The 23,270-nt window shown below is 42.9% G+C and overlaps 1 protein-coding gene across 1 annotated transcript in view; it reads right to left on the bottom strand.

Annotated features, from left to right (window-relative positions):
* SHC3 (SHC adaptor protein 3) overlaps nucleotides 1–23,270 on the bottom strand; it is a 198,417-nt gene that overhangs the window by 65,832 nt on the left and 109,315 nt on the right. Inside the window, exons 3-7 of the mRNA XM_054588065.1 lie at nucleotides 21,685–21,748; nucleotides 19,199–19,318; nucleotides 15,988–16,041; nucleotides 10,645–10,696; nucleotides 3,735–3,861 (exon numbers count right to left, since the gene is read on the bottom strand). Of these exons, the coding sequence (XP_054444040.1) occupies nucleotides 3,735–3,861; nucleotides 10,645–10,696; nucleotides 15,988–16,041; nucleotides 19,199–19,318; nucleotides 21,685–21,748 (417 nt within the window). The remainder of the gene's footprint in view (nucleotides 1–3,734; nucleotides 3,862–10,644; nucleotides 10,697–15,987; nucleotides 16,042–19,198; nucleotides 19,319–21,684; nucleotides 21,749–23,270) is intronic.

The raw sequence follows: 23,270 nt of genomic DNA, 5'->3' as shown, positions 1-23,270 counted from the left end.
GACACACATTTTAGTAAATTGTGAAATTTGTCCAAAACAAAACAACTAAAAAATGAAGATTTAGTGACATCAGGGAAAATGGCAGAATAAGGACCTCTGAAAATTTTTTCTTTCATGAAAGCAACAATAAAAGTGGTAAAAAAAAAAAAAAAAAAAAAAAACAATCAGGATCAACTATTTAAAACCCTGGGAAATAACCAGAAGCTTACAACAGCCTAGGGAATTTTTTTCGTTTGAGTAAACAAAAAAAGCTTTAAGAACAGCGGCTTTGTGGTATTTTAACTTGCCCTATTCCCATCTCCATGGTAGTTTTGAAAACAAACAGCCCACAGTCACAGTAAAAACCAGTAGCCTGATAGCCATGGGAGAGGGCAAAACAGCTCTGAGTCTCCTTCACAGCCTCATTCCCAGAGAGTAGTTGTTATACTAACTGTCTAGTCATTCCCTAGAAGTGGTAACTCCTAAGACTGCTTTTATTTGACATAATTCAGGGAAAAATATCTCCTCCCCTGGGACATTTGTCAAAAATGGGGGAAAAGAGTAGGCTATTCAAAAGCTTAGAAGGAGTCCTGGCTGGTATGGCTCAGTGGATTGAGTGCCAGCATGCAAACCAAAGGGTTACGGGTTCGATTCCCAGTCAGGACACATGACTGTGTTGCGGGAGAGGTCCCCAGTAAAGGGCGTGTGAGAGGCAACCACACATTGATGTTCCTCTCCCTCTCTTTCTCCCTCCCTTCCCCTCTGTCTAAAAATAAATAAAATCTTTAAAAAGTTTAAAGCTAGAAAGTGGGATGTGTTCAGAGGGATTTTGACAAACTTCAACGTATTTCCAGGAATCTAGAAGGCCACATGTATTCATAGGGATCTGTTCATGTTCAAGGATGTATGCCTTCTCAGAAAAGATGTAAAAAGGCCCTAGTTTCACCACTGGCTTAGCCTGAAGATATGCACAAGCAGGAAGTGAAAGCTAAGGCGGAATTGCCAACTGCCTGGCTGAGTATTGAAGGGGTTCACCACACACAAACAGAACCCCTCAGCAAAGACTAGGAAACTTACCAGTTCCAGGAATTTAAGGAAATTTCTTTCCAATTATTGGCTTTCCACTAATTAAAATGAATGGAGTTATCAGTGGCCATATTTGACAAAGAATACAGACTTTATGGATTTAGTTTAGAAAAGTTACTAAACTACCACAAAAACCAGCAACAACAAATCCTGAAAAGGGGAGAAATCTGATTTCCAGGGTTGCCACATTATATTATTTAAAATCTCTAGTTTCAACAAAAAATAAAAATTATGAGACATGTAAAAAAAAAAAAACACAAGAAAAAAAAGGTAATCAACAGAAACTATCCCTGGGAAACTCAGATTTTAAACAAAGGATCCTCAATAATATTAAAAGTTGGCTACTTATCAGAAACAATGAAGGCAAGAAAGTAGTATGATGACATAGTCAAGTACTAAAAGAAAAGGACAGTATACCAAGCATTCTATATCCAAAAAAACTATCCTTCCAAAATGAAACAGAAATAAGACATTTCCAGATGAATAAAAATGGAAGAAAATTATCACTAGTAAATCTTTCCTACAATTAATGTTAAAGAAAGTACTTTAGGCTGAAATGGAAGAACACTAGATGGTAATACATATCAACATGAAGAAATAGAGAACACAGATACAAAATTAAATTTCCACAAATGTCTTCAAACTATTTTTTATAATTCTTTTTTTAAAGATTTTTATTTATTATTTTTAGAGAGGAAATGAGAGAGCGAAAGAGAAGAAGAGAAATCAGTGTGTGATTGCCTTTCATGCACCCCCTACTGGGGACTTGGCCCGCAACCCAGGCATGTGCCCTAGACTGGGAATCGAACCTGAAGTCTTTTGGTTCACAGGCCAGCACTCAATCCACTGAGCCACACCAGCCAGGGCTTCAAACTCTTTTATATAGAAACACACAGGACTTCATGTCTTAAGTATATTCCCAGAGAAGCTTGGTCATTCAGTTAACTCTAGCTACCTACTTTTGTACATATTGTTTTAATAGCATTTATTTGACTTCTAGATAAAATTTCAAAAGTACAGAAAATAATAATAATTGATATAAAATGTATCTATGCATCTACTACTGAGATTAAATAGTGTGAACATTTTACTATATTTGCTTCCTTTCAAAAAAAAAGAAATGAAATTTGTCAAACATCAGATGTATAGATATGTGAAATCAACAATAAAATGTTAATGGTAGTATGTAGATGATGGATATAAAGGTGTTCACTCTTAAAATTGTTTTGTATATTGGTAGCTTTTCATTATAAAATGTTAAGGAGGAATAACGCTTGACAAATAAAGTCCACTCACCTCATCCTTGGATATCCTAGAGTTGGTGTATAATATTCCTGTATGTTTTTATATGCTTGCATTTATCTATAAACTGTGTATACAATTGTATGTGTTTTAAAATTTACATAAATAGCTCATATTCTTTTTCACTTCATTTAAATATTTTGAGATTTTTTTTTCTAGTAATGCACTTATCCTGATATATTCTTTGTAATGACTACATCCCATTATATATACAATTTAAAAGTTTGTTCACTCATTCTCCTGCAAGGACCATCTGGGTCTTTGTTACTTTCTAACTCTAACTCTCCTTGCACACAGCTTGCTGATCTTGTGGTAGCTTCTGTCAACCAGGAAAAAGTGAGGCCTTCAAATGAAAGTCTTACAAGAACTTTCCCAGTGGATGAGGTAAAACATTTTAAAGTCTCTTTCAAGAAAGGCGAGGACTTCAGAGAGATGACAAAAATCTTCATAATAATGAAGACAAAGGCAGTCACTGCCTCCATGACCACATCACAAAATATAGTTGTAGAAGTTGGGAAATAAACACGCAAAGTAAATTTAGAAGAAATAAAATAAAGTTTTATTAACAGTGAACACACAATGGTAGCAGGCTTTTATTTTGAAAGTTCAATCAAGGACAGAGTAGTGAATGATCGCTATGCCCCTTATCACTTTTTTAAAATTCTTTATGTTGTATGAAATATACTTACATCCTAAGGAAATTCAATGGTAAATCCTGAACATTTTTTATAATTAATTACCTCAAAACTCCTGTTCACACTTACTATTTTATTTAACACTTAAAATACAGTACTGTCAAGGCATTATTATTTTTATTTTACAGAGAAAGCTGCTGAGACTCAGATTGGTTAAAGATCTTGACCAGGACCACAATGGCCACTGAGTCTCCAAGCTACAAAAGCCATGAAAGCGGGACTGACACTGGCCACTGCAGGCATGGGCCTCACAGAGAAGCCTCTGAGTCAGGGAGTTGGTCAACCATGATGAAAAGGACAATGGGACATGCAGAATCTGTGGTGATGCAGACCTAAGGAGGTGACATATGGAAATATCACATGGTTGCATAATAAACAGAGAAAAAAACATATTACAGTGCTTTTTTGTAACCTTGGCTACTGTCACTATAGTTTCAAGAAAAAAAAATGTTTTTCTAAACATTGAGAGCATTGCACATATTTTGGCTTCCATCTGCTGATTTCCTCAGCCACAGCCCAGCACCACCAGGTGTCTCTGAGGCCAGAGAGGCCTGAACAGGGCACACTTTAGGGAGTCAGTTTGGTAGTTGTTTCCATGCCTTTGAGTGTTTTTTTTTAAGAGAAAAGGTGATAAAATGCAGAAAGGCCACTGCAAACAGTAGCACTACTCACCGGTCATGAAGAGCAGGAATCTTGGATGGACACTGCAAATACTGCTTAAATCGGAGCTCAAAGGCTTGTCCAATGGAGCCAATGACATCCTGGGCCAGCCCATCACAGCATTCCAGAATGTGACAAGCTGTGGGAGCCAGAGACCCGGGCCTATTAGAGACAAACACTGGAGGTGCCCAGGCTCCTGCACAGAAACCCTCCTGAGGGTGAAAACCATCAACTTCAGTGAGAAAAGGGGGACAAAGAGGTACATGTGTCCTTCATAATATGTCCTGGAGACTCTATCTGCAGCTTAATCCCAGTGTCACTGTCAGATGCATTCTTTAATAGCCTATTCTCTCTAAAATTAAAAATGAATCCCGTTGTGGCAGCTGCCGACCATCCCTCAAGGACACACTGTCCCTCGACCAAGCTGCAGCACAACCCATGAGAAACCTTCAGTAAAAAGAGGATCAAGTCAGGAAAGGCATAGAGAAGGCCCTACTTCTGCTCCTCAAGATAGTGACTTTCCCTGGCACCTCCCAGAGGAGCCTCAGCCTCTCACCCATCGCTGTGACCAGCATGACATTGTCTTGTTACTAATGAGACAGAGGCATTCTTCCTGGAGCAAAGAACAGACATGGGTGTCCCACTACACCTTTCTCTTTCCAACAGTTAGGATATAATTGTATTCAGGGAGGGTTCCTCCAGGAGTGTGGTGGATGCCAGCAGTGAGGAGGGGCCCTTTCTACAAAGGTAGTTGTTTCCATGCACAAGAGACACCAAACTGTCCTCTGGCTGCAGGAAAACCCAGTACACATGAGAGAGAGGACTCCTTAAGATGGGAAACTGCCCAGGAAGGGACAGAGACATCACTGCCTTTGAAGTTTGATGACTTTCAGCACAATGCTGGCTTCTCTATGCACAAAACTCATGGGGGCAGCAGCTGCCCCCATGTCCTCAGCTTCTACCCTGTCCCCCAGGCTGGAGCGGGGTGCACCCCTGAGGACACAGGGGAAGCACTGGTGGGGCAAATAGGGGGACTGCACTGTGTTGTGGACCACCATGCAGTTCTTGGATATACTAGGTATGGCCACGGGATTGGTCCCCAGATGTCCCAGCCATAGTCTTGTCATTGACTATTCATTTTCAGTAGCAACATGGGTAGGCACAAAGCAAGCCCATATGAAACAGCTATTAGAGTTGCTGGGTTATTGGTTAACTGATAGAAATGGACATGTCTTTCCAGTGGATAGGGAAGGAGGAGTCAAGGCTGGTGTGAGGAAGACACCTGGTTCCCCCACATCCCGTATTTCCAGCCAAACACCTCCACCTCCAGCATTGGCAGCAGACTCAGGAGTTAGCTGACCAGTACTTTAAAGAGCCAGAATAAAGACTGGGGAGAGTTCAAGAAATGCACCTTATTTTTCTTCTGAGGAGAAAAGCAGTGCCCTAACCTTTAACATAATGCGTGAAGAATCAGGTTTCAGCAGAGGGAGCCACACAGCGACTCCATGGGACCGCATCTTCCACACACCAGACAGCATCAGGCCTGGAGAGCATCCTCTTGAAGTCAGTTCCACGGATGTTTGCAAGCTGCAGAGCTCCAGGTGGGAGGCCCTCGCTGGGTGAGGGCCGGGTCCTGTCGGTCTAAGATGCCCAAGTTGGCAGAACCACTCTGGGCTCTGCTACCTGGTTCATTCTCAAAGGACTGAGAAAACAGCATCTGTAGGCTAGGTGTGAGACTCCTTCTGTAAAATGCCTATGTGTTCCAAAAACTCACTCCAAATCCAAAACTAACCCTGGGTTGCCAATCTTGCTGGGCCTGTTATTTTCTCTCAGAGTATTGCAATATTCTTTAGACAAAAGCCCCCCTCCTTTGACCTGGCCTGTATGACTTGGTGTGTGTGAGAAATGAAGAGGCTTTCCCCCTGGTGGACATCAGGGTTGCTCGTTTCACCCTCACGAGGAAAGAACAGAGCCAAAGTCATCATTCATGTGCAAGAAGAAGACTAGGTGAGAAACATGTACAGAGCTCAAAATGATGTCGTAAAGCCTAAACATGGCCCAAAACAAACAAAGGAGCAACTGGCCCTTTCGCAGTAGTAGAAAGTGACATTGGAAAAGCCTGACAGAAGTCATAGAGTGAACCATGTGAAGGTCTGGTATAAGAATGTTGCAATCAGGGGCCCAGTTGGTGCAAAGGCCCCGAGGCAGGCGCTAGCTTGGTGTTCAAGAAGAGCCAACAGACCATGGAGCCAGAGGGGAGAGGGAATGGTGGGCAATGAGACAGCTTAAAGCAGGACTGAGCTCACTCAGGTCCTGTGGGCATGGTGATGAGACTAGAAGATGTTTTGTGGAGGGAGGAAAGATTAAGATCTGTGGCTTGTCAAGTATGAGGGCTGTGAGACTTCTGAGCACAGAGGTGCACAAGTCTGGCTCTCAGCCAGAGGCTTAAGTGAGATGATAACATTCAGAGTCTTTGGCACAGGATGTTTAAAGCCCAGGGCCTGGCTTGTATGTACAATCACCGTTGACAATAGCCAGATGTAGAGCTACTTAAATGTCCACTCATAGAAAAACAAACCTCTCACCCAATGTTAGTGGATGGAAATTAACCTCCTAGTTGAAAGAGAAAGGAAAGAAAGGAAGGAAGGAAGGAAGGAAGGAAGGAAGGAAGGAAGGAAGGAAGGAAGGAAGGAAGGAAGGAAGGGAGGGAAGGAAGGAGGAAAGGAAGGAAGGAAGGAAGGAAGGAAGGAAGGAAGGAAGGAAGGAAGGAAGGAAGGAAGGAAGGAAGGAAGGAAGAGAAAGAGAGAGAGAGGGAGGGAGGGAGGGAGGGAGGAAAGGGGGAGGGAGGGAGAAAGAAAGAAAAAACAATCATTTTCGCCCACTGTGCAGAGGAGGGATTTTTGTTGGTTTTTTTTTTTTTACAAAGGAAACAAAGAGGAGGTGCTGTGTTGTTTACCCTCAGTGAGTTCTTACTATTTAAGGCCTTTTCCAGAGAGTTGCCCCCTGGGGACTACAACTGTCCAAAACCAGAGCAACCCTTAGTTTTTTGTCATAACCACTCTGTGCCATTAGCGAAGCCTGGAGTAAGCAAGTGTAGTCACAGGGTGCAGGATTCCCACATACAGGATTCCCGCTCAAACCCATTCGCTGAATTTCCCATTACTGAGAAAATCTTGGAGGAAGAACTACAGACTGTGTTGGAAGCTATTCAGACTAAACACATAGACTTCTTTCCCATTAGGTCAGCATCAGCTATGTGTAGGATATGACTTTCCACAGTCAGATCAGGTTGTGCCGCAGAGGTTATTGCAATTACAAATGATATAATGTGCATGCTTCCTGTGGCAGCCATATATCTAATTAGAGCATGATTTTTTTTTTTAGCTGCTACTGTGATTCAAACAGTGCAATCTAAGCTAATATACATATAAGACTAAAGGGGATGAGGGTCCTTGTGTAGCAAATGAAAATTCCAACGTTTAAAAAAAAAAAAAAAACAATGTGTTAGGATCCAGCAAAGCCTGATTTATTAATATCATAGCTGACAGCTATGGTGCATAGAAAAGGCTGCGAATTCCCATAAGAGGGTGGGTCTTGTTCCCCTTCCTTGAATCTGAGCAGGTTGCCAGTACACTATGTTTTGACAGTACACTATGGCAGAAGTGAAGCTGTCTGGCATTTCAGAGTGCTGGAAGCTGCCACTTCAGTATCATGGAGCTCAGAAGTGCCATGTGAAATTTCCTAATGCCCTGAGAGAGAGGCCCCTCAGACTCCCAAGAAAGGGAGAAGGACTCTGATGACTTAGTCTTCCAATCCCTGCTATCAAGGTATGATGCATGACAATGAAGTAAACTTGGACCCTCTAGACAAGGCTAGCCAAAGGCTCCCCAGTGACGCCCACTGGTTCCACATGGAGCAGAAGAATTAGCCGAGTGAGCCCTGCCCGGATTGTTGACACTTAATCATATCAGAAACCACTAAACTTTGAGTAGTTTGTTATAGGTGACGGATTATTGTAAGGCAGAAGTGCACATCACCCACCAAATCTCCAAGGGCCCCTGTGCCAGTGGCGCCCCCAGAGGACCAGCACCAGTGCCAAGGTCGGCATTTGTCTTACATTAAATAGCACCACATGCCAAAGGGAGCCTGGTACAGCAACCACGGGGCATCAGGGGTGGATTCTGATTTCCATAGGGTTAAAAAGGCACCGTGGGTGAAAGTACTCCTAGTCATGGCTCAAAGCAAGACAGCAGCCTGTATACTTCCATGGCTCTAAGTCAGACTGAACTGGACTGAGCTCCTTCAGGCTCAGAGGCTTATTTCCCAGCTGTGGCTGAATGTGGGTATGACTGGCAGAGCTTTTTGAAAAGTGAGTGTGCCTGAGCCATACTCTCTGAGGCCTGAGCACTGAGATTTTTAAAAGTTTCCTCAACTGAAGTATAGTTCAGTGGTCCCCAACCTTTTTGGCACCAGCGACCAGTTTCATGGAAGTCAATTTTTCTATGGATTGGGGGCCGGGGGCGGGGGGCAGGGCGGGGGGGAGGTTGCTTTCAGGATGATTCAAGTGCATTGCATTCTAGCTCATCTCCTGCTGTGCTGCCTGCTTCCTATCAGGCCTGGACCAGTACTGGTCCACAGCCTGAAGGTTGGGGACCACTGGTGTAGTTCATGTTGAGAACCACTGACCTAGGAGCCACTGAAGATATCAAAAATGTCTAGGATTGTGTGAAGTTAATTTGGAACAAACAAAAATAGAGAAAGAACTTCAAAAACTATTAACCCTGGGCTGAAACTGGGAATTCTGTGCCTGGGGAGACACAAACTGCCACCTACCCCCTCTCCCAACTTGGTGGGATCTTGGGATGATTGAAGGAGTTGGCCTCTCTTAAAGGGTTAAACTGTGTCCCCAATGAAAGATAGGTTGCAACCCTATATCAGAATGTGACCGTATTGGGAAATAGGGTTGTTGTAGACATAACTAGTGAAGATGCAATCAGGCTGGATTAGTAGGTATAATCCAGTGTAACTGGTACCTTTATAAGACGTCCAAATGGAAACAGAGGTATGCCAGGGCACAAAGCCATGTGAAGATCGAGGATTGCAGTAATGCACCCATAGGCCCAGGATGTACACAACCAGAAGCAGGAAGAAGCAAGAAGGATTCTCCCTCATAGGCTTTGCACTGAGTGTGGCCCTGCTGGCACCTTGATCTCAGATTTCTGGCCTCCAGAACTATGAGACAATGATTTCTCTTATTTTAAGGCACCTGGCTTGTGGCACCTAGTTTGCAATAGCCCCAGCAAACTAATAATACAGACTCTAACTGAAAGAATGAGCTGATATTGAACTGTCAATCTGCTTTCTCACCCAAGACAAGTACTAGCTATCTGCAGATATTACATAAAAGTTGTTTTGAGCGCAAGAAGTGGTGGGATAGAGCATGTTAGCAAGAGGTGTTAGGGACAGTCCTCAACTCATCAAAACCACCATGTCCCCTTCCCATCTATGCTAAAAACTTTGTAATTATCCCACTTCTGGTTTAGGAGTGACAATGTGACAATTATAGTACATTATCTGCATTAGAACACCTCATCTATGGAGTCCCCCATTCCCCCAGAGACCCCAGTGACAGCTTATAGGGGAGCTCCAGCACACCTGGAGGAGAATAACAGCTAACATTCTCTGTAAGATCTTATCTTCATCCCCAAGAAAGGCAGCCCCACCAAATCACTGCTTACCAACCATGCTTGGAAAAGGCTCCAAGGGAAAATTGCCCTAACACTTATATGGGAATGCAAATTTTTACAGCCAGTCTGCACAGTAATTTGCAATGTCCATTGTTATATCAATCATCTAACACTGTTTCTCTTCAAATGCCTTTTGCGGGGGCACATAATATTGTGGCCCTAGAGGCCCGAGTGGACTCTGAGGGCCAGATCTCAGTGAAGCCATATCATGGATCAGGTAACCTGATCTCTAGGCTGTCAAAAATATGTCCAATGTCATGGTGGGGGGGGGAGGGGGCGGTGAGCACACAAAATAGAATGCTAAGATCTCATTTGTATTGAAATGTAAAAATAAGAAAACATACATGTAAGTATATAAATGAAAAAAGTTCTGAAAACTAGGAGAACTTAACACTTGGTACCTAGGATAAAGGGTGGGAAGAGTAGAGGAACTGGTGGGTAACAGAGGGAAGTGTTGTTTTGTATTGTTTTAAACCCCACTGGTGACCTTAGTCAATGAGTTCTGAATTGCAGTTGTATGGTGTGCCAGTGACTGCCTAGTCACTGCCTATGGTGTGCCCATTCAAGGGCAGCATGCCCTTAGGCCACCCACCCAGGCTTGCTAGCATCTAGTGAGTGGAGCTTTGGTTTTGTCATTTATTTAAAAAATGGGCGGGGGAGGTGCCCGGAGAGTCTAGGAGTAAAGGCTCCATGAGGATGGAAACTATGTGAATGCCTTGGACCCACCACCCAGGCTGTGTGGCTTTGAGGGGTATAAGGTGATAGGACCTAAGCTTGGTCATTGGCCTTCAGGGCTGTACAGGGCAGGGTAAGGCTTCTCAGGGAGGCGTAGTTAGCAGTGAATACACAGGAGCTGGAGCCCATCAGGAGGTGGATGATTTGTAGTTCTCTATATGCAACAGGGCCACTTTCAGAATATGAGTTGCACTGAGCAGGACAGGTGCTCCAAGTGGTAGCTGGCTGGATATAGGTATGCATTTGGCACCCACAGGCCCAGACAGGTGTGCTGTCACACTTAACTGCTGGCAGACCTCAGTGATGATGAACAATGAGATATGACGTGGGCTCATTTTGGTGAAAGGGGCTGGCCAAGCTGAGAGACACATCTGACTAATATCCAGTGTCAAGCCTGGCTGTATTCGAGGGAGAGATTACAAGGGTCAAGCATTGCTTACCTCTGCGATTAACGGGGTCCTTAGCTACATATGCAACATAGTCTGTTGTGTCCTGTCAAAAAAATGAGATGTTCACATCACTAATCACAAGTGAGAAACACACAGTGCATGAACCAGCTCAGGAATGAAATGCTGCCCAATAACAGGCGCATAAGGCAACATTTCTCATATTGTACCAAGAGCAGAAATCACTGGGAATCTTGTGAGATGCAGATTCTGACTGGGGCGGGGCGGGGTGGGGAGGGGCAGGGAAATGGGGACATTGTCAGGGAAGGGCCCTGAGCTCTCCGTCCACAGCCCACTTGCACACTTGCACACGGCACTGCTGCTTTTCCCAGCCCACACTTTGAGCAGCAAAGATATGAAGGGCTTTTGTTGTCAGCAAGTTGGATCACTGAGGAGCTTTAAAAACACTGAGTAACACCTTCAAGGTAATCTGATTTAACTGGGCTGGATGTGAGGCCTGGGAATCAAGGATGTTTTAAAGCTCCCCAGATGATCCCAACGTGAACCAAGGCTGAGAACCACTCCTGTCATCTCTGTCCACAGCAGTAGTCTTCAAACTTGAGCTGGTGTCAGAATCCCCCAACATAAAATATAAATTAAGTCCCACCCCAGGGTTTCCCATTTGGTGGGTCTGAAGTTAGGCCACAAAATATGAACTTTTGACAAGTGTCCAGGTGATGCTGCTGCAGCTGGTCTGGGAACCAGCCTTTGAGAACTGCTGGTCTATAAAAAACTCAGCAGTGGATGTTCAAAGATGGGTTGCAAACACGCCCTCACAGGTGAATGAGATACAATGGTTCCTTTCTTCTTGGACATAAGTAGTGATTTAAATACTTTTAAGATGTTTCAAAAATATTAGCTCTATTTAGAAGTCTCATCCCTACATGTGAAACGTGAGCCTCCTTGCCTGCCTCCCCATCTAATTAGGGCATAGAGGACATTACAGCCTCAGGAACAGGCCAAAGTAACCACATGGATTTGTTTTTAAACAGTTCAGAGGAACTGAAAATTCTCTTAATTCATAAAAGCAGAAAAGACTTCTCTGCAAAGTTGATATTTGCAACGTTCAAAAAAGTCTCAAGGGAGTAGTGGGCAACTGGGAAAGGTCTATCCCATTGTTGCACATAGTTTCCAAATGTTATTGCTTCGAAGACCTGTAAGGTTGTTGATTAGCTCCTGTTTTCAGCACCTGAAAGGTTCTCTGTCAAGACTTCTTCATTGTTAGATCCTATGGGCAGGGGAGCCAACCTCTTCTCTCCCTACAGCGCTCCCAGAAAACCCTCCAGTGAGAGAGGGGAGGAGGGTGAGGTCATGTGGGTGGGCGTACAATGGTCATTGAACATGCACTGCTGGGTGGTGGGGGGTGCAGGCACTTTCTGTACATCATTGCCCCTGGAGCTGCCAATGACACAGTCAGACCAAGCAGGGGTAGGGGAGCTCCTCCAGCTATCTTCACATAATGGCCTGCTACACCAGGGTCACTCTCCAGTGTGCAGCCCAGCTCAGCTGTCTGCTCTTCCCACTCAGCCTCTGTCCATTAGTATATATTCAAAAAATGACCTGGGAAAGAGAAGAAACAGTCAAATCCATCCACCTTGGCTTCTGGGCATTTCTATCAAGGAAGATCTGGAAAGACTCTGAAGCTATTGGCAAAAGTCAGAACTGTAGCTTGTAATCAGAGACCCTCGTCCTGGATTCAGATGTTAATGTCAAAAGTTTTCTTAGGTAGCGCTAGTGTTTCCCAAACTGAGATCCGTGGAACATAGGGTTGGGAAGGTGTATTCCCCAGCATCTGGAATGTCACCGGAATTTCCTCTTAATTTTGTATTTTCATTTCCATGATAATCTTAAAAACTAATACAAGAATTTTCAGGATCATCTGAATGACCACCATGTTATCGTGTTCTGCACATAGTTTCAGTGCCAAGATATTTAGCTGGGTTTCCAACATTATGAGTACCAGGTTTTTAAAAAGTTAGGTAGAAAAGAACTGCCATCTAATCAGAAAAGACTACATGCCTTGGCCCCATTGGAAGCAAGTTAATGATACATTTATACACAATAATGTACAACTAAGTGTTTGCTTGAATAGAAGAAATTAGCGGAAGAACTGAGTCATCTGGCACGCATGAGAGATGCTGACCTCAAAAGATTCATGGTAACCAGTTCTAGCGTCACACTGAGAGCAGAGATTTCATTTCACCAAAACCCATCAGAACAAATTAATGTTACCTTCAACCTCATTGGCTTTACCGTGTTAATTAATAAACTTCCAAGTTTGATTGGGGTTTATACTTCAATAAAAAGTATAACATAGGAGTCTATACTTTATTTTTGTACATATTTGGGTAACAAAATTAATTTGAGTCAACAAGTGACAAACACAAGAAAATTCTTCTTTTAATTTTTTTTTTCCAATCTGAGAAACTCTGCTCAGAAGATGTAATGTATTCCTGTCACTCCGATGGTCAATGGCCAAACCAGGACATAGATCTTCTGATGCCAATAATTTTTTTGGCACACTAAGGGAGTGTATTGCTGTTTTAAAAAAATGTTCTTGACATCACATGAGTGAGCAAATAAAGTTCCAAAGATGGGGCTACCAAGTGCTTGTTTTGTATTTACTCATCTCTGTTCTCACTCTCCAAGACTTACTGAGCTTGACCATTATTCTGGCATTCTTTTGGTGATCTTATAACACTGTAAATAATAGTAGATTATAATTCATGTGTGTCCTTTTTTCTTGGAGAGATTAATGTTGTTTTCCAATCCACCTTATTTGACATTTCAAAATATCATTTTCTTACCTGGTAAACTAAGGCACAGAGCAATTAGTAGATATACACTTGGCAGCAGAACAATGAATAAAATCTAGAATTGTTGGTTTTATTTAAAACACCCACCAAAAAATAAATAAATAAATAAAACACCCACCAGCTGTAATAATTACAAACCAAATCATTATGAGAAGTCATGGACAATGTGATATGCACTTGGATTGCTTACAATGGAAGTGGAAAGTAACGAGGCTTTTAACGGCGACATTTTCTATATCAGAAAAAATCAAAATGAATATAAAATGTTATGAATTATGTTAAGGGTCCCTGAATGCTTCCTCTTTTAAATGAGGTGGTGATAGGGACAATTGAAAATAGTTCACAAGTTGTATGAATCCTAGAGAACCAAATAAATTTTAGCACAGGACAATGTATTTGGCTTCCCATTTGCTAGATCTGTGCATCTCCACTCATGATATCATCATGGAGATGAAACTTGCAACAAGTGCCCGAAAGGAGCTGTCAGTGCAGGTGTGCAATGTTTCTGCCTTTTATTTTTCAAACTGGGTCACCTTCCAACTTAAAGAAACTATTGTTTCAAGCATCACATTGAGCAAACAAGTAGACAGCCACTGCAAGTTAATTAGAACCAGATACAGATATAGATAAAAGCATAAGAACAGAAATGTGCATAGGTGCAATGCAGGCACAGAATAGATGTATTATGTACATCTAAATTTAATTCTCAAGAATGCACCTGTGGTAGGTTTGATTATGGAATACTTCCACTTTCCAAATATACAACTCAGTGAGATCTTTCATTTTACAATGAAATATAAGAAATTAAAGGACTAGAAAAATAAGGGAAGGGAAGGGAAGGGGAGAGGAGAGGAAAGGTGAGGGAAGGGAAGGAAAGGGGAAAAGAAGAAGAAACTATCATAGGTGACTTGAAAACATGACCCTAAGTGTGAAAAGGGGCCAAAGTTCACTAAATGAGATGGTTAAATGGTGGTCTGACCACTCTTTGACTATTAAACAGAAGTTTAAGGGCAAAGAACCATTTTCAGGGTAGACAAATTCCTTCTCTTGACAGGGCCCTTGTTTCAAGGGTCTTAGATGGAGAGATACCCAAGCCTCTCCCTGAGGCCAAGCTCTCTGGGCAGGAGCAACGCTGGGGCAATGCATGTGGTGATGCCCTCCTGGGGGCTGTAGCAGCTGGGGAAGGGCAGGGTGGAGTGCTGCCTCTCCTATAGCTAAGACACTCTGTGCCATGACTGCACTACCCTTTGGAAATGTAGAGACTGGAGCCAGCAGTGGAAATTGCTCCCTCATTTGGCTTTCTATGTGCCAACAGCAGTTCTACAATCAGGTTACCCAGGTAGAAGGAACCTGGGAGGAAAAATCTGTAAGATAAACACGGGTGTGGGAAAACTTTCCTTCTTTCCTTCCTGGGCTAGAAATAGACAAGGTCCCTGCCTTGGGATAAGGAGTAATATGTCCAACCGATTACTCAGGCCTTGAACCAGTAAACTTTTACTTGCAATCTAAGCATTGCCTACTGATAATTTGGCAAAATAATACAAAACAACAATTATAAGAAAAATTCCACTATAAGGCACCATTCTTTTGTTATTAAAAAAAATTAACAGCTAAAAGACATCTTCCCGGGATATAGAACAATTTTTTTTTGATTGAGTAAATTTAGCTCTAAGAAAAATTCACTCTGTTGTCCTAATTTTTAGATGTTTCCCTGGACTGGTGAGAACTTTTCCCAAACCAATGAAAAATAACATGACAGCATATGGGGGCGGGGGGTGGGGGGGTGGCGGGCAGGAGCTTTCCTCCCCTTCACTGCTGGGAAGAGCTGCATATCAGGTGGCCTCTACACCTTGTTCCCCCATGACTGATTTCCTGCCTGGGTTTCTTCAAAGGGCTGGGCTGCCCACTGTGAACAGCAGTGAGTGTGCTCTTCTGAAACTGAACGTGAACACTGACATCACAGCATCACATTCCTGACCCAATGTGACAAGCCAATCTCCTTGTTATTGCACTTCCTGCATAAAATAAGTGATGCAAGAACAGAACATTCTCATTCTGTTCTATCTCTCTCTGTCTCTACACCTCCTTACCTGTTGGCTAAACAAACCATTAAAAGGCTACAGTATTAAATTTGGAGAGAACAATCCCAATTTCAAATATTTATGAAAAAACCAGACTAAGTAAACTCACAGCATTCGAGTAGACTTAAGATATAAAAATAGAAGACCCTAGTGGAGGTCCAACAAAAAAAAAGAAACAAAGCAGGGCAGACTGACTCAGAAGACATTTGGAAATGCTGGGAAGCTCTTTCATTACCTCTTAAGAAAGCCAATGCTTTAAGGGCTGTTGACAGCTCTTGGCTAATGAAATAATTTAAAACGCTTACGAAATCAGGAGGGGGAAATAGTTGGCATTACAGTAAACTTTCGTGATTGTATTCTAAGAAGCGCACCTCAGAAGCAGGGCCCCTTCTCATCAATTCCCAACAAGATCAAGAGAAAATAATGCCAAGGACACTTACCGGATCCCCCCCGGAGGCGAAGGAGATAGACTGCATGTGGTGATTCGCTATAATCTGCCAGGTCCAAAACAAGAAATGAGATGTGTCGTTATTACACTTCCCATGTTTTGGAAAGCCAACTGTTTGTTGCTACACAATATGAATCAACAAGGTTTCTTAAAAATTGGTAAAATCAGTGCCCAATAAAAATAACAACTATAAAAGTAATAACAATAGGTAACCTTTAATGAATTTCACAGCATGTCCACTGCTCCTCTAGCAGCTTTGCCACAATTAGCTCATTTAAGCTCCACAATAGTTCTGTGATGTAGGAGCTGCTGTAATCCCATTTCAGACACAGAGGCTGAGACCCAGGGGAACCAAGTGGCTTGCTCAAAGTACTATAGTTGCTAATGGGCAGAGCTATGACCCAACACGAAGGGTCTTAGCAACCAAGCCTCTTTGAGAAGAAAAATGTCTCACCCACACACCAAAACATTTCAACTGTGTAGTGTCTGTTTCCAAAGGCATATGGGAAGACCCCACAGCTGGAGTGGAGGAAGTGTGGCCATCCCCCACACCAGCGCATTTGCATCATGTGCTTATAAATTGGAAAGCCTACATCCAAGATCAAAATTGGTGCCATCTCAGGCATTTTTGTAATTTATCAATTTAAAAACTAGCAAGGACACTCCAAGTTCATTTTTAAATAAGAAATTTCCATTAGCATTATAAACTGCAGGACATAGTGTAATTTAGCAGATGCTAGAAATTAGAAGCTGCCCTAAATTTAAAAAGCTACATAAGACTTCCACACCACTTTTATCTTTTTAAAGACAATGTAACAACATTGAAGTAAATTCCTGGGGGTGGGAACAGAACTGTTTTCTCACTTCCAACATAACCAGGTTTATTTTTGCTTAGCCCCCTCAGGCCCTCACTGGTGGGCAGTCAGAATTTACATTGCTGTTATCCTACCATCCAAGGGATTTTTCTACCCATGCTTCTGTAAAACCCAAAGCAAAACTATAAATGAATTGTAAGATAAAATAAGATATTTTTAAATGCCTGCTTCAGTTTTGGGGGCATGCAAACCTACTCAGGGCCTAGAAAAACCTGAGCATATAGTAGTTATGTTTCGGGGAGACTCAAAAATTATACATGACTTTTGCCTGCACAGGGATAGCACCTCTAACCCTGGCATTGTTCAAAGGTCAACTGCAAATGAATGAAAACAATGAGTCCAGCTCTGTAGCCTATGTCCAAATTCAGATGGATCAAACCAACAGTTGCCCTTTGCAGCTTTCTGGAGTCCTGCCACTAGTCCAGGGTGGAGGGCTCCTGGGAGAGCAATGAGGACATAGCAGTCCCCAAAAGAGGAAAAACTATGACTTCTAAAATTAAGTTTTGCTCATTTAATTATTGTTTCCAGAGCAGCTCTAAACCTGGGGTTTGGAAATCAAGGTGGACACTAAGATTTAGGAGCAAAATGGAAATCACATTGGGGCAACATGATGCATAACTGTCACTGTGTGTGTATGTGAGCCCTCTGGCTAAGAGAGTTGAAAAGGAGAGCTAATTAATTGAAAAATGAGTCTTTGCTTTGAGGGTGTTTCCTCTCTTCTTGAGAGCTCTGCAGAGGGGAACGGGCATGGCCCTTCTACTGTTTGCGTTGGGAAGGGAGTGTCCACTTGGCTTATTCTCAGCTTGCCACAGCCAGACCCTCAACTCAGCCACACAGGAGAGCCTGAGGGCTGTGAGCTTTAGCTCCCTTCTTCAGACCATGCTCACAATGTCTGAGCTGGCACTCCCAGGACTCATTCCCACCATCTATTCCAAGGGCAGGACAACGAGAACTGGACATACACAGCCAGCCCCATACCAGGATAGAGGGGGCCAACCAGGGTGGCCTAATCCTTTCTGCTTTTTCTGAGTTTTCTTCTCCTTATTTTAAGGTGGGGAAATTAGATAAAAGGAAAGTTAAGAGATAAGATCCTGCAGAATTGAGGACCAGAGTTAGGATTCCTAGAAACAAAAGGTGCAATCAGCACATAGAACAAGAATGGATGTGGGCATATGAGTGCAGAGCTGAGGGGACCAACATCTCTTACCCGTCACAGGTACTCAGCATTGGGGATGTTCCAGAGAGAGGCTGAGCCTGTTGAGGTTACTTAATCTACCACTTAACTGACAGATTAACCTATCCCTTAGAAGTGCCGATGAGAAAAGACAAAGGATCATCCATTACTTGAGTGAGGAAAAAGGAAAGCAGAAGTGGTATCCAGTATGGTAACACACTACCAGTCAGGAAATATGTCATCCGTAGGTCTGTGGATTGCCCATCCTTTACAGTGTGGACACATCTAATTTTCAAGGTCATACTGCCAGCTGTGGAGGCCTGGGCTGAGCAGAGCAGGTGAAGGCATTTATGGTTTGAGCATTTTCCCCTGTTGGTCTCCATGGTGACCAATCTATTAGTCACTCATATATATATTTGAGCCATAATATTAAACAATTGCCTCTAATTGTTTTTTGACAAATGTCCCTAAAATGACATTTTTCCCCCTCTTTGGCAAGCTCTGAATGAGGTCAAATAAAGACAGCTTTGAGAGTACGATCTTCCAGGGACTGACCAAACAGGTCATATAACATAAAACCATTTTTCTAGCTGATAATGGCCGGAGAAACCTAAGAAAGAAACTGCAGAGAAACCCAATAGACAGAATTAGCCTAAATAAACATCGCTGCTGTGCTGACTTCATCAGTAACAAAACTCCTTCCACGCTGGAAAGCCATGGACCTGCCGTATTATATGAACCCTATGATGCTATCATACTTGAGAGCCAAAATAGTGGCCCACTAGGAAAAAATTACCACGACATGCCATTCATTTCAAAGATAATAAAATGTGGGGTGTAGAACCAATGGAATATAGTATAAGAGAAAACAAAATGGGGCAAGGACATTAAGAGGAGACTTTTGACATTGTAAGTAAATAAATGATTTCATACATTATCCAAAAAAAAAAAGAGGTAATTTATAAAACAATTAAAGAGAGCCAACTCCAGCTATCATCCTGTTGATGACCCTTCAAAGTAGCCAGTCAAATTTTGCAGGCTCATAAAGGTGTTACACAAGTGTGCTCCACGTGGACCTGGGAAGAGAGAAGCCTGTGAAACACCCACTAGGTGGGGGCCACTGACTGGGGCAGGGGGCCTGAGTACCTACAGACCTGTTTTGAGTCCGGCGTCCGCAGGTTCAGGCTGGCAGTGGATATGGTCAGGGAGATGCTCATCCCCGCAAACTGAAGGTTGCTCTTGCCCAGGATGCTGGACAGCATTTTGCTTGGAGGCTGTGAAATCATGCAGCATTATTTTCGCTTTTGAGTCACTGGAGGCCACTCTTTTGGGGCCTCTATGTTGTTCTTATCTGCTACATCCCCCCAAACTTCCACCTTCTCATCCTCATTAGGCACATGAAAATTATGCTTCAAAAAAGCTGAGAGGGGGAATCTGACACTAACACAAAAATTCTAGAATGTGCAACATGGGAATTGTAAACCACCCACTATGCACACACTGAGAAGAGGGAAAGGCAGAGCTGTCAGTGGCCCAGGCAGCTCAGGCTGGGATGCATCTCATGGTGTGACTCGCTAGCCTGGAGAAAGAGCCACAGGCCAGACCTGAAGTTTTGCAGACAGAGAACTAGCTTCATTCCACCAAGAGTCATACTAGTCAGAGCCAGACTAAATCAGTCCAGGAGCTATGAGCAATACCATTTGAGTTATGAGAATGCCTGCTGCTGAAGGAATGGAACACAAATGCTTTGCCTGGTACATTCTCTGGGTCAGAGAACATGGATAGTCCAATTAGAATACAACTGCTTTGGAGCCAGTACAGACTAGAAAGACTCAGCTCTGCTCTAACTGGTGCATCCATCAGTCCATAAGAAATGTTCTTGGCACAGGAACCAATGGACTGCATTCTCCAGCCAGGCACCCTCTCCCTGGGTCCCTGCATGGGCCGCCAACCCTTGTCACTGTCCATTGCTAACCCCCCAACTTTACTGTTCAGATTAAAACAAACCCCCTTTGACATGCCAATCAACCCCAGTTCTTAACCACGCAGGTACAGTTAGTTTGTGAATCTTCTGCCAGAACTATTCAACGACAGAGCTTCCTGGGCCCTGATCAAGTATACCTGGGGGAGAGCATAGAAATCAGCATCATTTCTACTTCCTGCACCTAGAGAACCAAGTGGGTACCCCAAGATTTGCCAGTAGGGCACCACCTGGTTCTGAAAGAGGAGGATCCCTTGTCTCTTTTCTCAGACACCCTTCTAGTTCCCATATTCAAGATGCTGGAGGTATGCTTGGTTCCCCAGGTCCCCTGTGAGATGACAGGAACACAGGCCAGCCCACCTGAGCCTTCATCCCACAAAGTTCTCTGCCTGAAACTCAGTTGCCCTTTGGGTCACAAATGTCCCAAACCTATGAAGACAGAAATGACTCACAGCCCTGGGATAGCAGAGGCAAGCACACAGACTGCCCCAAAACCTCAGCCTCAGGACAGATTCAGAGATATTCAGAGGGATACTCTCCCACATTCAGTTCAGGCACAGAAAAGTACTGATGGTTGATATTTAGTTATGTGTTTACTAGACACTTAAGGGAAGAGTTTTTCTGAGCTTTCTCTTAATCAAGATTTTCTTTTTCCTACTGGTCCAAATACCTCAAGATAAAAACGTTGAGTACAGGGATTTAACATATAGCCCCTGGAAACAAGCGGTCTGGGCTGGAGCCTGGCTCCATCACCTATTTGCATCATGTGCTCTCGTCTGTGTGCCTGAGTTTTTATCTCTGTATAATGGGGATACCCAGTGGTATTCTAGAGCTGCTTATGCTAGGTAATAAGAGGCAATTATTGAATGTTTAGGAATTTTATGAGCTGGCCATTAAAAACAGCTGCTATTAAAAATTAATTTATGGAAAGTTACAATTAAATAAATTATATTTTAAATACTCAAAACTCATCACTTCCTAATTTTTGCAGCATTAACTATTACCTGCAGTTCAGGTTGTTTACGTCCATTGTACCTGTGTTACCTGTGTGGTGGAGATATTGTATAATGGTGTCTGCACATCTATGCCCTACTCCAACTTAGAGATATCATGTTAGAACCTGAAATTCTACATGGTGGAAGTATTTATACCACAGAAATTGACAAACACTATGAATTTCATGCTTCTCAGTTCCCCGCCCCTGAAAAACAGTTGTGAAACTTTTACCAACACACTACTGAGGATGTCTGCCACAGAGAGTTGTTCTAATGAAGTAAATTAGTGATTCCAAAGGCTTAGAAGAATGTCTGGTTCTGTTTTACCAGTCTGTTATCATTGTCTTTATGCTTAGGCCCACAGTGAGTAACGAAGGTGTCAAATTTGGGTTGGCAGCAATAGCTAACTGTCTTTGTCAACCACGTGGCAAAGAGAGGGAATCTAAGCTCTTTCTGTTTTTAAAAGTGACAAGAGCCACTGCAAGTTATTCCCTTTAAATTAAGGGATGTTTTTTTGTTCTCCCTGGGCAAAAAAGAAAAAAGTGATAAGAGGCAGGCCATGAAAAGAGAGAACTGAACAATTGCGTGTAATTAAAGATGCTGAGTGGTGACAGGAGAGCGAAGAAGTAGAGAAGACACAGACACAGAGCCGAGAGGACCCTACCTTTCTTTTCCTGAAGGCTCCCTTGGTGCCAGGGACAGCTTCACAAACACGGCTGATGGCTTCCCTTTAAGAGGACAGGAAGAGAGATTCATTTGTCATGTCAATCAGGATTACATAACCCAGAGAACCTACAGGTGAATGTTCCAGGAGGAATAATTACCTATGTATTACAGCATAGAAAATAGACCTGCGAGCTCGTGAGTCACCCAATTTCTCCTCTAAGCAGAACTCGAACAGGTCATCTTGAACCTCTGACTGGCAGTACCCTAGCTCTTTCTGTGACAGTTGCATATTCATGTGCGCTAGGTATATATCAATTCCACACATTGCTTTAGTTTTTATTTTGTTTTCTATGTTTGGTTAAGATTCTATTTCAGAGAGTCAGTATCCTGAAATGTACTCTTCATGTTCTGTTCATGGTGATGGCTACTCTTAATCAAGTCCTGCTATTGATCAAGAGCCTTCTGAAATGAGTTAGAATGTAATTAAAAGAAATGTAATTCTTTGACTCTTATTCCCAATGACAAGAGAAAAATCCTGAGATGTCCTAAATTAAATTGCAGTAGGTTCTAAAGGGTGGGATAAAAAAGTTAGAGGTTAATTAGTTAACAGCTTGGAGCCAAACCCAACAAAAGACTGTTCACATTCCTGAATGTGTGTTGAACTTTGAATCAACTTTGGTGACTATTTCAGCTCTTATCTAGAAAGAACAGCCAAACACTCCATCCTGCTTATGCTGGAACTTTCCCACTGTTGCCCATGACCAATCCAGAAGTTCTCTGCACCTGTCCTAGAACTGCCCCCACTTCACCTTTTTCCATCTCTTTACCTGTAGTCAATGTAAATTCTTTCCAAATATCTTCTATCTGTTTCTCCACACTCATTGTATAAAAGAGCCCATGAATCCCAGGATGGTGGACATGCTCATTCTTCACCCTGCTGATGGTGGCTCAGATTGCATGCCCCAGGACCTGGTCCTTTTAATGGCTAGAGCAGAGATCAGTAAACCCTTTATTTCAGGCAAACTTTTGCCCTCATAGGTTTTTGTTTAACACCAGCTTCTATAGTTAGTAAATATCATAAAATCAAAAGGGTTTTAAAAAAGAGGAACTCCTGGGGTATACAAATGAGCCATAAATGAGGTTCTGTGTGGGTCAATCCCATGGCGCAGGCATTTATTGAGCAGCTAAAGTGTGCCAGCCACAGTTGTCCTGAAGAAAACAATGAGTGTCCAAGGTATTAAGGGACCTTACAGGAGGACAGGCTGTGGAGGGTCTGACCGCCAGGTCTGCACAGGGCAGAAGAGCACAGGAACACAGAGGAAAAGTGCACACGCAAGAGGCTGAGGCCTACAACAAGGAGGATGTGGCTGGAGTAGTCACATGAGAGCAAACGAAGCTCAACTTTGTGACTCACCCTCAGTGATAAATGATTAGAGATCTACTGAAAATGGCTCCAAAGTCAGCAGACCAGAAAGAGGCCAGGTGAACCTCTCAACTCCCACGTGGGGAAGGACGAAACAGTAAGAGAACACAGAAAAAAATAAGCAATCAGCAGTTGGGGGATACGCTGAATGATAAAGAAGA

This window comes from Pteronotus mesoamericanus, unplaced genomic scaffold (assembly GCF_021234165.1).
Source record: "Pteronotus mesoamericanus isolate MK-2021 breed Mesoamerican mustached bat unplaced genomic scaffold, CSHL_Meso_final scaffold_125, whole genome shotgun sequence".
In the NCBI taxonomy this organism is placed as follows: Eukaryota; Metazoa; Chordata; class Mammalia; order Chiroptera; family Mormoopidae; genus Pteronotus; species Pteronotus mesoamericanus.
This window is presented reverse-complemented; position numbering and strand designations above follow the sequence as displayed.